The sequence below is a fragment of the Pteronotus mesoamericanus genome, unplaced genomic scaffold, assembly GCF_021234165.1.
Source record: "Pteronotus mesoamericanus isolate MK-2021 breed Mesoamerican mustached bat unplaced genomic scaffold, CSHL_Meso_final contig_182, whole genome shotgun sequence".
Classification (NCBI taxonomy): Eukaryota; Metazoa; Chordata; class Mammalia; order Chiroptera; family Mormoopidae; genus Pteronotus; species Pteronotus mesoamericanus.
Window position 1 is genome coordinate 28445886 of NW_026555078.1, and position 13671 is coordinate 28459556.

General features: G+C 38.4%; 1 protein-coding gene across 1 annotated transcript in view; it reads right to left on the reverse strand.

Annotated features, from left to right (window-relative positions):
* The window catches only part of PCNX4 (pecanex 4), a 33266-nt gene extending 21643 nt beyond the window's left edge, over positions 1–11623 (reverse strand). Inside the window, exon 1 of the mRNA XM_054567481.1 lies at positions 10927–11623. Coding sequence (XP_054423456.1) covers positions 10927–11615 — 689 coding nt within the window. The 5' untranslated portion in view covers positions 11616–11623. The remainder of the gene's footprint in view (positions 1–10926) is intronic.
* Between the last annotated feature and the right edge of the window lie 2048 nt (positions 11624–13671).

Below are 13671 nucleotides of genomic sequence, written 5' to 3' on the forward strand. Positions count from 1 at the left end.
CAACACACCATGGAATGTCAAGGAAAACATGCAGATACACACAATTTTTTAAAAAGATAACATTTTCTTGCTAACATAGTTAAGGACAGGATAATGTGTAAAATAATGTATACTCAGGAGATATTTTATCCAAATTAGATTTACTCCCCAGTTTTTTTTGTTCTAAATGTAAACAATAAGCAATGGCACAGAAATTAATTTTATACAAAGATTTATATACAAATAAATAGAAGCACATGTGAGATAACCAAACACTGTGATTATATCCCTGTGTATATGACTCAGCCCCAAATAGATGATTATTATGGCTAATTCTTTTATATGAAAAAATGTTTAATTCTAATGTTTCTGATAATGTAGCAAAAATTTTTTATGGCAAAAAACAAAAATCAAAACCAACAACCTTAGTCCTAAAGAAAAAAAAAACCTTTGTTTTGACTCTTAAGAACGATAAGTATTTCATATTCTATACACTCACTACGTTCCACATGCTCAGGGAAAAAACAAATGTTCTTAATAGTGCCTAATATGATATACATATGCATCTATCTTTCACACAATTCCTGAGACCCTATGAACAAAGCTTTGTATATTTAATACTAGTCTTTGATAAAACTACACAGTTTTAAACTACATAATTTAAAATTATGAATACACAACTATCCTGCATAGGATAAAGAATGGGAAAAGAGAGATCACTACACCGTAGGACTCATCTCTTCAGTGTTCACATTCTTGGAAATAAAATTCAGACAATTTGATATATTTGACAATTGTCCAAATTTGAATACTGCATACATATCATGCATTATTTATCTGCAGTATCATACCTACTACAAAAAGATATTCTTGATTCTTTATTATTTTGTTAATCAGAAGCTACATATTTTCTAAAAGTGAAGTGGGAGGTAACTTCTCTACACAAAAATGTCAATTTTTTATTTAAAAATATTTTTGAACAATGTCTTTTAGGTAAAAAATTTTCCTTGTGCCCTGGCTGGTATGACTCAGTGGACTGAGTGCCAGCCTGTGAACCAAAGGACCGCTGGTTTGATTCCCAGTCAGGGCACATGACTGGGTTGTGGGCCAGGTCCCTAGTAGGGGGCACTCAAGAGGCAACCACACACTGATGTTTCTCCCCCTTTCTTTCTCCCCCCTTCCCCTCGCTCTAAAAATAAATAAATAAAAATTAAAAATTTTTCCTTTGTAATTACCAAACTGTAAACATTAAACTATATAAAATCAAAATAAAATAGTAAAAGACATTTTACGTTCTTTTTTTTTAGAAACGAGTAATGCAGAAAATCAAGGTAACCAAAACTATAAGTTAATTAAGATGTTTTTTAAAATGAAACCTAGGGCATCATTTAAATGCAAAGATGTATCACAGCAGATATATAATTTCTGATTTCATAAATGGTACTGTGAGATAGTAACATAAGAATTTGCATTCTGGGCGACTTCCCATCAAGATAACAGCACAGGTAAACACGGCTTGCTTCCTTGCACAACCACATCAAAATTACAACTGAGCTATAGAAATACCACCATGCGGAACTGTCATAAATCAAGATGAATGGAATATGACAACTATGGAATTAAAGAAACCACATCTACCCAGACTGGCAAAAGGAGTGGAGATGCAGAATGGGCTGCACATCCCCTTGTGGTGGATATAAATTTGGGAGGAGTATCTCTGGAGAGAGGAGTCCCAGCCCCACACCAGGCCCCCCAGGCCAGGGTTCCACTGCCAGGAAGGTAAGTCCCCTTCTGGTTGCAAAAACTAGTGGGGATTAAGTTGGGAGAAGAAAATTCTTGAGTCCCAAGCAGTTCCTGTTAAAGAACCACACACGGACTTACTCAAGACTCAATCTCTCTGAGCTCTAGCACCAGGGCAGCAGCTTGAAACGCACCAGTGTTGTACCGAGAGGAACTGAAGTCTGGCATCAAGGTGAGAGTGGGGGGACAGCTTTCTCCCAGAAAAAAGGATAGGCAGAGGCTATTATCCTTTTTCTGAACCCTCCCCACACAAAGCTACAGAACTGGCAGGTTGGTGTCATACCTGAGACTTCATCAACCTGACTAACAATGTTTGCCCCACCCTGGAGATCCCCTGGGAATCCATCACATCCAATTTATAGGCCCACTCAACCTGTTAACAGTAACTTTTCCATACAAATAGCTGGTCTTGACTCATGTTTCACAATTTCCTAAATTCTTTCAAACAAGCAACAGTTAGCCTCCATGAGCCCTCAGCCTCCATACCTCTAGCTAAGTGGCCCCAGGCCTGGCACTAGCAGCAGCCAACTTAGATTCACAGCTTGGCTTTGCCTCAGAATCTCCAAGCCAAGTACAAGTAGCAGCCAAGTACAAGTAGCTTTATAGCTCATGTACAGTGGCTCCAAGAAGGACACAGGAGGGGGCTGATGTTGGCTTGTACCACCCGGCAAACCACAGAACCTGCAGTACCAGTGGACACCTACAGACCATGTTGGAGCACCACCCTCCTGCCCCTGCAGAGCTGATCCTTCACAGAGGGCAGAGGTTGGTGGTCAGTAGTCACAGCCAATCCCTGGAGCTGACTGGCCGGGGTAATTCCCTTCAATTGACCTGACAAACAGCAACCAAGGCTCTACTACAAGAAGAGGGGGCACTCGGCCCACATGAAGGGTGTAATTCGCGTATCCAGCTTGGGTGATAGGGGAGGCTGTGCTACTGGATCCTACAGGACACCTATTACATTAGGCCATGCTACCAAGAAAGGGAGTCACAGCAGCTCTACCTAATACATGGAAACAAACACAGGGACGCTGCCAAAACGAGGAGACAAAAAAAATATAACACAAATCAAAGTACAGATCAAAACTCCAGAAAAAGAACAACAACAAAAAATAGAGATAACTATCTATTAGATGCAGAGTTCAAAACTCTGGTTAGAGATCCAAGATGGAGGAAGAGTAAGTAGAAGCTACATTAACCTCTTCGCAGGACAAATCTGGAATTACAACTAAACTGTAGAGAAAGCATCCTGGATTACCAACTAAACAATAGCTGGAGAGAAGCCTTATAACCAAGGACAGACAGAAGAAACTACTTTACCACAACAAGATTGGTAGGGAGTATGGTGGAGGCGCGAGAGGGCTCACTGGGCACCCATGGGTAGTGGCTGAGGTTCCAAAGGGCTATTTCAGTGGCGGGGCGGGGGCAGTTCCCCTTAAGAACTCTGGAGTATAAACCCCAAGCTGGGCTCCCCAGCTTATAGCACCAGAACCAGAAAGGAACCCAGAAAACATCCAGCTGTGAAAACCAGCAGGGTTTTTGTCTGCCAGGGTAGATGGCTAGAGATGCAGACAGCCTCTTAAAGGGACAACACACAAAATTTCATTTGTGGCCACACACACTGGGCTCCAGCAGAGGGAGGGCAGAGTAGACTAGAGGCACTTGAGGAGAGCCCGGTGTTGGTGGCTCTGGGGTGAGAACCAGAGGAACAGCAACCAGAATCCCTGTGCTGCGCCATCCCCCACACTGCAAGAGCTACCTTCCTCAGGCAGGGCTCTCCCATCCAAGTGGCATCAGCCTGAGGCGAAGCAATGGCTCTGCTCACAAGAATTACTCCATCATGTGGATCTTAAGCTGGGCTGCTGGCTACAGCTTCATTAGTTTAACAACTGATAAGTTTAACAACTGAGGCAGAAAATACACAGAAGTAGCCAAAATGGGAAGACAAAAAAAAAAACAACAGATCCCAAATGAAAGAACAACTAGATGGAATGGAGACAAGCAATTTATCAGACAGAGTTTAAAGTAATGATTATAAGCATTCTCAACAGCGTGAAAAAGACACAGAAACCATAAAAAAGGGTGAATTAGAGGGGAAAGTCAAGGAACATATAGCAAGGACTCATGGACAAAACCAAAGGGGAAGAGCTGAGGGAGGGAAGGTGGGAGGGGGCAAGGGAAAGAGGTGGGGGGAAGGCAGAGACAAATGTATTTAAAAAGTAAATAAATTAATTAAAAAAAAATTAAAAAAAATAAAAAATAAAAAATAAAAAAGAGGGAAAGATTATTGTTATACTATGTCAAAAAAATAAAAAAAAAAAGAAACAAAGAATGCTATATCTGAAATAAATAATACCCTGGAAGGAATAAACAATAGGTTAGGTGAAGAAGAAGACTGAATCAATGACTTAGAAAGGGTATGAAAAAACACCCAGGTAGAGCAGCAAAAAGAAAAAAAGAATTTTAAAAAATGAGGAGAGCTTAAGAAACATTTTGGACAAAATGAAGTGTAACACCATCCGCATCATGGGAATACCAGAAGGAAAAGAGCAAGCAGGCAAAGAGAGAGAACCTCTTTGAAGAAATGATGACAGAAAACTTCCCTAATCTGGTGAAGGAAAAACACACAAGTCTGGGAAGCACAGAGTCCCAAACAAGTTGGACCCAAAGAGGTCCACACCAAGACACATCATAATTAAAATGACAAGGCATAAAGACAAGGAGAGAACCCTAAAAGATGCAAGAGAATAACATACAAGGGAGCACCAATTACACTGCATTCTGATTATTCAACAGAAACATGTCAGGCCAAAAGGGAGTGGCATGAATTACTCAAGATGATGAAAAACAAGAACCTACAGCCAAAGCTACTTTACCCATCCAAGGCTATCATATAGTATTAAAGGAGAAGTAAGGAGCTTCCCAAACAAGAAAAAGCTAAAGGGGTTTGTTAACACCAAACCAGTACTGCCACAAATGTTAAAGAACTTGCTTTAAGAAGGAGAAGAAAAAGTGAAAGAATATATAAAACAAAAACAGAGTCTAACAATAAAATGGCACTAAATACATACCTATCAATAATTGCATTAAATATAAATGGTTTAAATGCTCCAACCAAAAGACATAGGGTAGCTGAATGAATAAGAAAAGAAGACACATATACAGGGCCAGACAGAAATAAGGCTTGCTTGAATGTGGTTGGTAGGGTTTGTGAAAGTCTCGCATGAGATGGACAGCAATTTGAGCATTTCACCTAAAATTTCATATGATGTGCTCCAGTGTGATACTCTTATGTTACAGAATTATATGCTTGTGATTTTGTAACAAAAAATGGGTGTTATTTGTGCCAGACCCAGTATATGCTGCCTCCAAGAGATCCATCTCAGACTGAAAGATACAGAGTAAAAGTAGAGGGATGGAAAAAGATATTTCATACAAATGGAAAGGGAAAAAAAGCGGGGGGCAGGGGTAGCAGCACTTATATCTGACAAAATAGACTTTAAAACCAAGGTTACAGTAAGAGACAAAAGGACACTACTTAATGATAAAGGGAACAATCTAACAGGAGGATATCATCTAGTAAATATCTATGCACCCAACATAGGAGCACCTAAATATGTGAAGCAAATCTTGATGGACATAAAGGGAGAGATCAACAGAAATACAGTCATAGTTAGGGATTTTAACACCCCGTTGACTTCAGTGGATAGATCTTCAGACAGAAAATCACAAGATGACAGTGGCCTTAAACCACACACCAGATCAAATGGATTTAATGGTTATCTTCAGAGCATTTCACCCCAAAGCAGCAGAATAAACATACTTTTCAAGTGCACATGGAATGTTTTCCTAGGATGAACCACATGTTAAGGTGTAAAACAAGTCTCAATACATTTAAGAGACTGAAATCATAACACGCATCCTCTCTGAACACTGTGCTATGAAACTAGAAATCAATCACAAGAACACTGAAAAACATGCAAAGACATAGAAGCTAAAGAACATGTTATTAAACAACGAATAGGTCAACAATGTGATCAAGGAGAAAATCAAAAGATACCCTGAAACAAATGAAAATGAGGACACAACAATTCAAAATCTGTAGGACACTGGGAAAACAATCCTAAGAGGGAAATTCATAGCATTACAGGCCTATCTCAAAAAAAGGAAGAAGCTCAAATAAACAATCCAACTTCACATTTAAAGGAACTTGTAAAAGAACAACAAAGCAAGCCCAAAGTGAGTAGAAGGAAGGAAATAATCAAGATCATAACAGAAATAAACAAAAGAGTCAAAAAAATATACAAAAGATCAACAAATCCAAGAGATGGTTCTTTGAAAAGATAATCAAGATTGACAAACCTTTAACCAGACTCATCAACAAAAAAAGAGAAAGGGCCCAAATAAATAAAATCAGAAATAAAAGAGGAGAAATAACAACTGATGCCAAAGAAATAAAAAGGGATATAAAAAATATTATGAGCAACTATATGCGAACAAACTGGACAACCTGGATGAAATGTATAAATTCCTAGAAACATACTATCTTCTGAAACTAAGTTGGGAAGAATCAGAGAATCTGAATAGAAAGGTTTTATCTAGTGAAACTGAAGCAGTAATTAAAAAACTCCCAACAAACAAAAGCCCTGGACTTGATGGCTTCATAGGTGAATGTTACCAAACATTCTGGGAACTAACCTCTCCTTCTCAAACTATTTCATAAAATTCAAGAGAAAGGAAGACTTTCAAACTCATTTTACAAGGCCAGCATTATCCTAATTCCAAAACCAGATAAAGACACTAAAAAGAAGGAAAATTATAGGCCAATATCCCTGATGAACATAGATGCTAAAATCCTCAACAAAATATTAGCAAACCAAATACAGCAATGCACCAAAAAGATCATACGCCACAACCAAGTGGGATTTATTCCAGAAATGCAAGGTTGGTACAACATTCGCAAATCAATAAATGTGATTCACCACATAAGAAAATGAAGGATAAAAACCACATGATCATATCAATAGATGCAGAAAAAGCATCTGATAAAATCCAGCACCTATTTAAGATAAAAACACTCAGCAAACTGGGATCAAAGGGAACATATCTAAATATAGTAAAGGCCATATATGACAAAACCACTGCCAGCATCACACTTAACAGGCAAAAACTACAGGCGTTCCCCTTAAAATTTGGAACAAGACAGGGATATCCGCTTTCACTTCTCTTATTCAACATAGTACAGGAAGTCCTAGCCAAAATAATGAAACCAAAAGAAGACATAAAAGGCATCCAAATTGGAAAGGAAGTTAGTAGAACTGTCTTTATTTGCAGATGACATGATACCGTACACAAAGAACTCCAAAGATTCCACCAAGAACCTACCAGAACTGATAAATGACTTCGCAAATTAGCAGGATACAAAATTAATATCCAGAAATCAGTTGCATTTTTTATGTCAATAATGAACTAGGAAAAGGGGAAATTAAAAAAAAAAGCCAATCCTGCTCACAGTTCCTTCAAAAAGAATAAAATACCTAGGAATAAACCAAACCAAGGATGTAAAAGACCTATACTTGGAAAATTATAAGACAAAGAAAGGAATGGAAGAACATACAAATAAGTGGAAGCATATACCATGTTCATGTTTAGGAAGAATTAACATCATTAAAATGTCCATACTACCCAAAGCAATCTATAGATTCAATGCAATTCCTAACAAGATTCCAATGACATATTTCACAGAATAGAAGAAGAAATATTTCAAAAATTTATATGGACCCTCAATAGGCCCGCATAGCAATCCTGAGAAAGAAGAACAAAGTTGGAGGAATCATGCTACCTAATATCAAACTATACTATAAGGCCATAGTAAACAGCATGGTACTGGCATAAAAAAAGAGACACATACATAAATGGACAGACTAGAGAGCCCAGAAATAAACCCACACCTTCATAGTTGATTAATATTTGACAGAGGAAGCAAGAACATACAATGGGCTAAAGACAGTTTACTCACTAAATGGTGTTGGGAAAATTGGACAGATACATGCATAAAAATGAAACTAGACCACTTTCTTACACTACACACAAGAATAAATCCAAAATGGATTAAAGACTTAAATGTTAAGCTGGAAACCATAAAAATCCCAAAAGAAAACATAAGCAGCAAAATCTCAGACATTGGTCATAGCATTATTTTATCAGATATGTCTCCCCCGGCAAGGGAAACAAAAGAAAAAAAGTAAAAAAATGGGACTACATCAAACTAAAAAGTTTTTGAACAGCAAAGGAAATCATCACCAAATAAAAGCCCAGAGAATGGGAGAACATATTGTCAATACATCCGATAAGGGGTTAATACCCAAAACTTACAAAGAACTTATTCAACTCAACACCAAAAAAACATACAACCCAATTAAAAAATGGGCAAAGGACCCGAACAGACACTTCTCCAAAGAGGACATACAGATGGCCAACAGGCATATGAAAAGCTCAATGTCACTAATCATTAGAGAAAGGCAAATTAAAACCATGATGAGATACCATCTAACACCTGTCAGAATGGCTGTCATCAATCAATCAACAAACAACAGGTGCTGAGAGGATGGGGAGAAAGGGGAACCCTCGTGTAGAGTTGGTGGGAATGCAGACTGTGCAGTCACTGTGGAAAGCAGTATGGAGATACATCAAAATGTTAAAAATGGATCTGACTTTTGACCCACTGATCCAACTTTGGGCAATATATTAGAAGAAATCCAAAATACTAATTTGAAAGAACATAAGGACCCCTATGTTCGCTGTAGTGTTATTTACAATCACCAAGATATGGAAGCAGCCCAAGGGTCTATCAGTAGATGAGTGGATAAAACAACTATGGGATATTTGCACAATGGAGTACTATACAGGCATAAAACAGATTTTTACCCTTTGTGACAGTATGTATAGACCTGGAGGACATTATGCTATGTGAAATAAGACAGTCAGAGAAAGACAAATACCATATGATTTCTATACTATGTGGAACCTAGTGAACAAACTGAACTAACAAGGAAAATGGGGATAGGCTCATAGATGTAGAGCAGGATGACAGCTGGGTGGGGCAGTGAGGAGATGGAGGGATTGAGAAAAAAGGAAAAATGACTAATGGACATGGACAACGGTGTGGTGACTGCTGGGGGCAGGGGACTGTAAGGGGAATAAATGGCAATGGAAAAAGTACGACGACGATTACATTTTAAAAAGTAAAGAAAAAAAACCACTGGCTGTCAGGATGCTCAAGGAACTTAGTGAGGACCTCAACAGCATAAAATAGAGCCAGCCAGACACAAAGGATACACTAACTGATATACAGGATTTACAGGAAACCAACAGTAGAGAAAATGGAGCTGAGAATCATATCAATGATTTGGAGCATAAGGAAGTAAAAAACAACCAATCAGAACAACAAGAAGAAAAAGGAATCCAAAAAAACTTGGATAGTGTAAGCAAACATTAAGAGGCCCGACATTCGCATCAAGGGGTGCCAGAAGGAGAGGAGAAAGAGCAAGAAATTGGAACTCTATTTGAAAAATTGATTAAAGAAAACTTCCCTCATTTGGTGAAGGAAATAGACATGCAAGTCCAGGAAGCACAGAGAGTCCCAAACAAGATGGACACAAAGAAGCCCCCTCCAAGGCACATCGTAATTAAAATGGCAAAGGTTAAAGACACAGAGAGAATCTTAAGAGCAGCGAGAGAAAAGCAGTTAGTTACCTACAGAGGAGTTCCTGTAAGACTGTCAGCTGATTTCTCAAAAGAAACTTTGGATAAAAGGGACTGGCAAGAAATATTCAAAGTCATGAAAAGCAGAGACATACAGCCCAGATTGCTCTACTCAGTAAAGATATCATTTAGAATCACAGGGCAGATAAAGAGCTTCTCAGACAAGAAAAAAACTAATGGCGTTCATCATCACCAAACCATTATTATATGAAATGTTAAAGGGAATTATTTAAGAAAAAGAAGAAAAAAACTATGAACAATAAAATGGCAATAAGTACATATCAGTTGAATCTAAAAAACAAACCTACACAAACAAGCAGAACAGAGACAGAATCATGGATCGGAGAGCATTTTGATGGTTGCCAGACGTGAGGGTGGGGTGGAGAATGGGTAAAGAGGTAAGGGGATTAACAAGTACAAATAGGTACTTACAGAATAACCATGGGGATATAAAGTGCAGTATTGGAAAGGGACTAGCCAAAGAACTTATAAGCATGACCCATTAACCTGGTGAGAACTCTCCTCTTGTCCTGCAGAGAGCCAGCTTCTCACTGCATCCTCATAATGGTGGTGAGAGAGATCAAGCTCTCTGGTATTTCTTTCTATAAGGGCACTAATACCATTAGGCCAGGGCCCTATCCTCATTATTCTATTAACCTCCCAAAGACCCCATCTCCAAATACTATCACATGGGGGGTTAAGGCTTTAAATATATGAATTTGGGAGGAGACATATATTCAGTCTGTAGCATGACTGTCTATTTCTACCTGGACAGTAACGTGTAAAAAAAGAAAGTTGTAATCTACAGAAACAGAGAGGTAAGTCACACTTAGAAAAAGCAAGCAAAAGGGTTAGCAAACAATTTTGCAAACAATTTTGTTAAACATATTTTCTACTTTTCTTCTGTAGCCAACTGACTTTGAAAAAAAATCAATGGATCTTCTATTGGTTACTATAACAAAATTAGATGTTATTCTATTCATCATTAATTCATTCAATCTATACATGGTATTTATGTATATTACTCTTAAAGTCTTCATTATCTCCTCACAAGAAAGTTCTACCTCTTTTTGGTTTTTGGCCAGCTAACTTACAGAGTCATAGCTCTTTACTTAAAAGTGAAACACAGGATTGAAATTTTGCTTATTTATCTTACCTTATGAAGGGTTTTCTTTTTACCCTTCAATAAGATTTATTTACTACTTTAGTATGGCAGTTTAACAGAGATTAGTCCCAAGAGATTAATCATCAAAACAAACTATCACCCAATGATTTGTCTTGATGACTTCCAATTCAGACACGTTTTTTTAATACTAAAGAGAGTGCTCCTATTATTTATGCTTAAAAACAAAGCAAGTTATAACATATTTGATAGCTGATTACCTGTATGCAAGATCTACAGAAACAAAGAAAAAAATATAAAGAGGTCTCATAAGAGGAATAATTTCATAAGTGTCCTGGGTTTGGAAAGTTGCAGTCTCTATAGCTGTGTTTACAATTAGTGAATATTCTCCTGTACATAATGTCATCCATCCAAAGAAAAACAGCAGAACAGAGCCTCCCGCGCTGCCATACAGCAAGGTCATCCTATTCGGGAGCAGATACCATGTTCCAAGACCACACATTAGCCCAGCAAGAACAGAATGAAAAACCATATTGGCTATATATTTCTTGCCAGGAATTAGAAATTTGATAGTCTCAGCACCAGCACAACTTGTAAATTCATGCTCATCTTCCTCTGCTAAGATATCTGTGCTTAGCATTCTTTCTACTGTTGCCGATTTGTTTCTGGCATATAAACTTGTGAACTGGATGATAAATGCAGTGAAAATCATTAGTCCTCCTGAGAGTGTTGCTGTGTAATAGTCTTCTAGGATGTCTAATTGGTACAAAAATGTTCCTATTCCACCCAAAACCCATGGCATCAGAAAAAGGATGATCTGATTGATATATACGTAAGGAGGGGCACGATAGCCTAATCTGAGTCGAGGGCCTCCAAGAACAGTCTGTGGAAAGCGCTTCAGAAAGAAGTCCTTTTTGTAATCATTCAGTAGAGGCACATCAGGGCTCATCCTTCTCACTCGGTAGTATCCTGAAAATCACATCCTTTTGTGTAACACAGCAGTCTCTAAAAGAAAAAAAAAAGAAAGAAAGAAAGAAAAGAAGGTCACCATTTGAAAATGTCATACTTACAACATGTAGGGAAAACCCCACAATTCTATTTTATCTCATTAATTCCTTACAACTTCCTTTCTCTACCTCCTCCCCAAGTATGTCAATTGCCTGACACATACTTGGCACTAAACAACTAGTTGCTAAGTTATTTTTTATTTGAAAAAAGCCTTATTCATTATTAATTTATCTAGAAGTTAATATCTACATTAGATCTTAGGTTAAATCACATTTTTAGACTTTGATACCAAAGGAAAATTCAAAAAGCCAATGCTCTCAACTCTGGATTAACTGATCATTTCCCTGAAAGCCTTTGTTGTTTGATTATTAACTTTTCCTCTGTTACAAGGGTCAGCAAATTTTTTCTATAAAGGGCCAAAGAGTGAACATTTTAGGTTTGATAGACCATACAGTCTCTGCTATAATGACTCAACCCTGCTATTCTTGCAGAAAATTGGTCATAGATAATAAATACACAAATGTTATGAGTGATTATATTCCAATAAAACTTTACATTATTTACCCAATCAGCCTGTGGGCCAGATGTAGCCTGTGGGTCATTGTTTACTAATTCCTACCCTATAAAATAAGGATATTCTCTATAATTACCTTGAATTAAAATGAAAAAAAGAAGTGGAGAACAGAAATACTAAGGTGTTAGTCACATCACTTAACAATGATTATAAATTTAGGATTTTCTGATAAAAAGCCACTGACAGCTCAACATGTAGTAGGAAGAACTATGATCTCACTGTTCAAATCAAAAGACTTTGGGGTCAAGAGTCAAATGTGTTAGAGCTTCTGGCCAAGATGGAGGCATAGGTAGATACACTTTGCCTCCTCGCACAGCCAAAAGAAGGAAAACAACACATCTAAAAACAAAAAATAACCAGAACTGCCAGAAAATCAAACCGTATGGAAGTCCGACAACCAAGGAGCTAAAGAAGAAACATTCATCCAGACTGGCAGATAGGGAGATGGGCAGTCGGGGCAGAGAGGATGCGCTGCAAGGTGGTGGCTGGCAGACCAGGTGGTCCCACATTTGCATGCGGATAAACCAGGAGGAACAGCTGAGCAGTAAGACAGACCTTGCAATCCAGGGTTCCAGTGCTGGAGAAGAAAGTTTCAAAACCTCTGGCTGCAAAAATCTGTGGGGATTGTGGCAGCGAGAGAAACTCCTAGCCTCACAGGAAAGTTTGTTGGAGAGACCCACGGGGTCCTAGAATGTACACAAACCCAATCACCCAGGAATCAACACCAGAAAGGCCCAATTTGCTTCTGGGTAGCCAGGGAAGTTATTAAAAGCCGGTGAGAGCCAAGCAAATGACATTATTCCCTCTCTGACCACTCCCCAACATGCACCGTAACAACTCAGCGACCTGGGTGGCCCTGCGCTGGTGAATACCTAAGGCTTCGCCCCTTCCAGCGTAACAGTTGTGCTGAGACAAAGAAATAGGGCCCAAATGAAAGAACAGATCAAAGATCCAAAAATACAACTAAGCAATAAACAGATAGCCAACCTATCAGATGCACAGTTCAAAACAGTGGTAATCAGGATGCTCAGAGAAATGGTTGAGTATGGTCGCAAAATGGAGGAAAAAGTGAAGGCTCCGCAAAGTGAAGTAAAGGAAAATTTTTTTACAGGGAACCAACAGTGAAAGAAAGGAAACTGAGACTCAAATCAACGATTGGGAGCAGAAGGAAGAGAGAAACATTGAACCAGAACAGAATGAAGAAACAAGAATTCAAAAAAGTGAGGAGAGGCTCAGGAACCTCTGGGACAACTTTAAACGTTCCAACATCTGAATCATAGGGGTGCCAGAAGGAGAAGAGGAAGAGCAAGAAATTGAAAACTTACTTGAAAAAATAATGAAGGAGAACTTCCCCAATCCAGCGAAGGAAACAGACTTCTAGGAGATCGTGGAAGCTCAGAGAGTGCCAAAGAAATTGGACCCA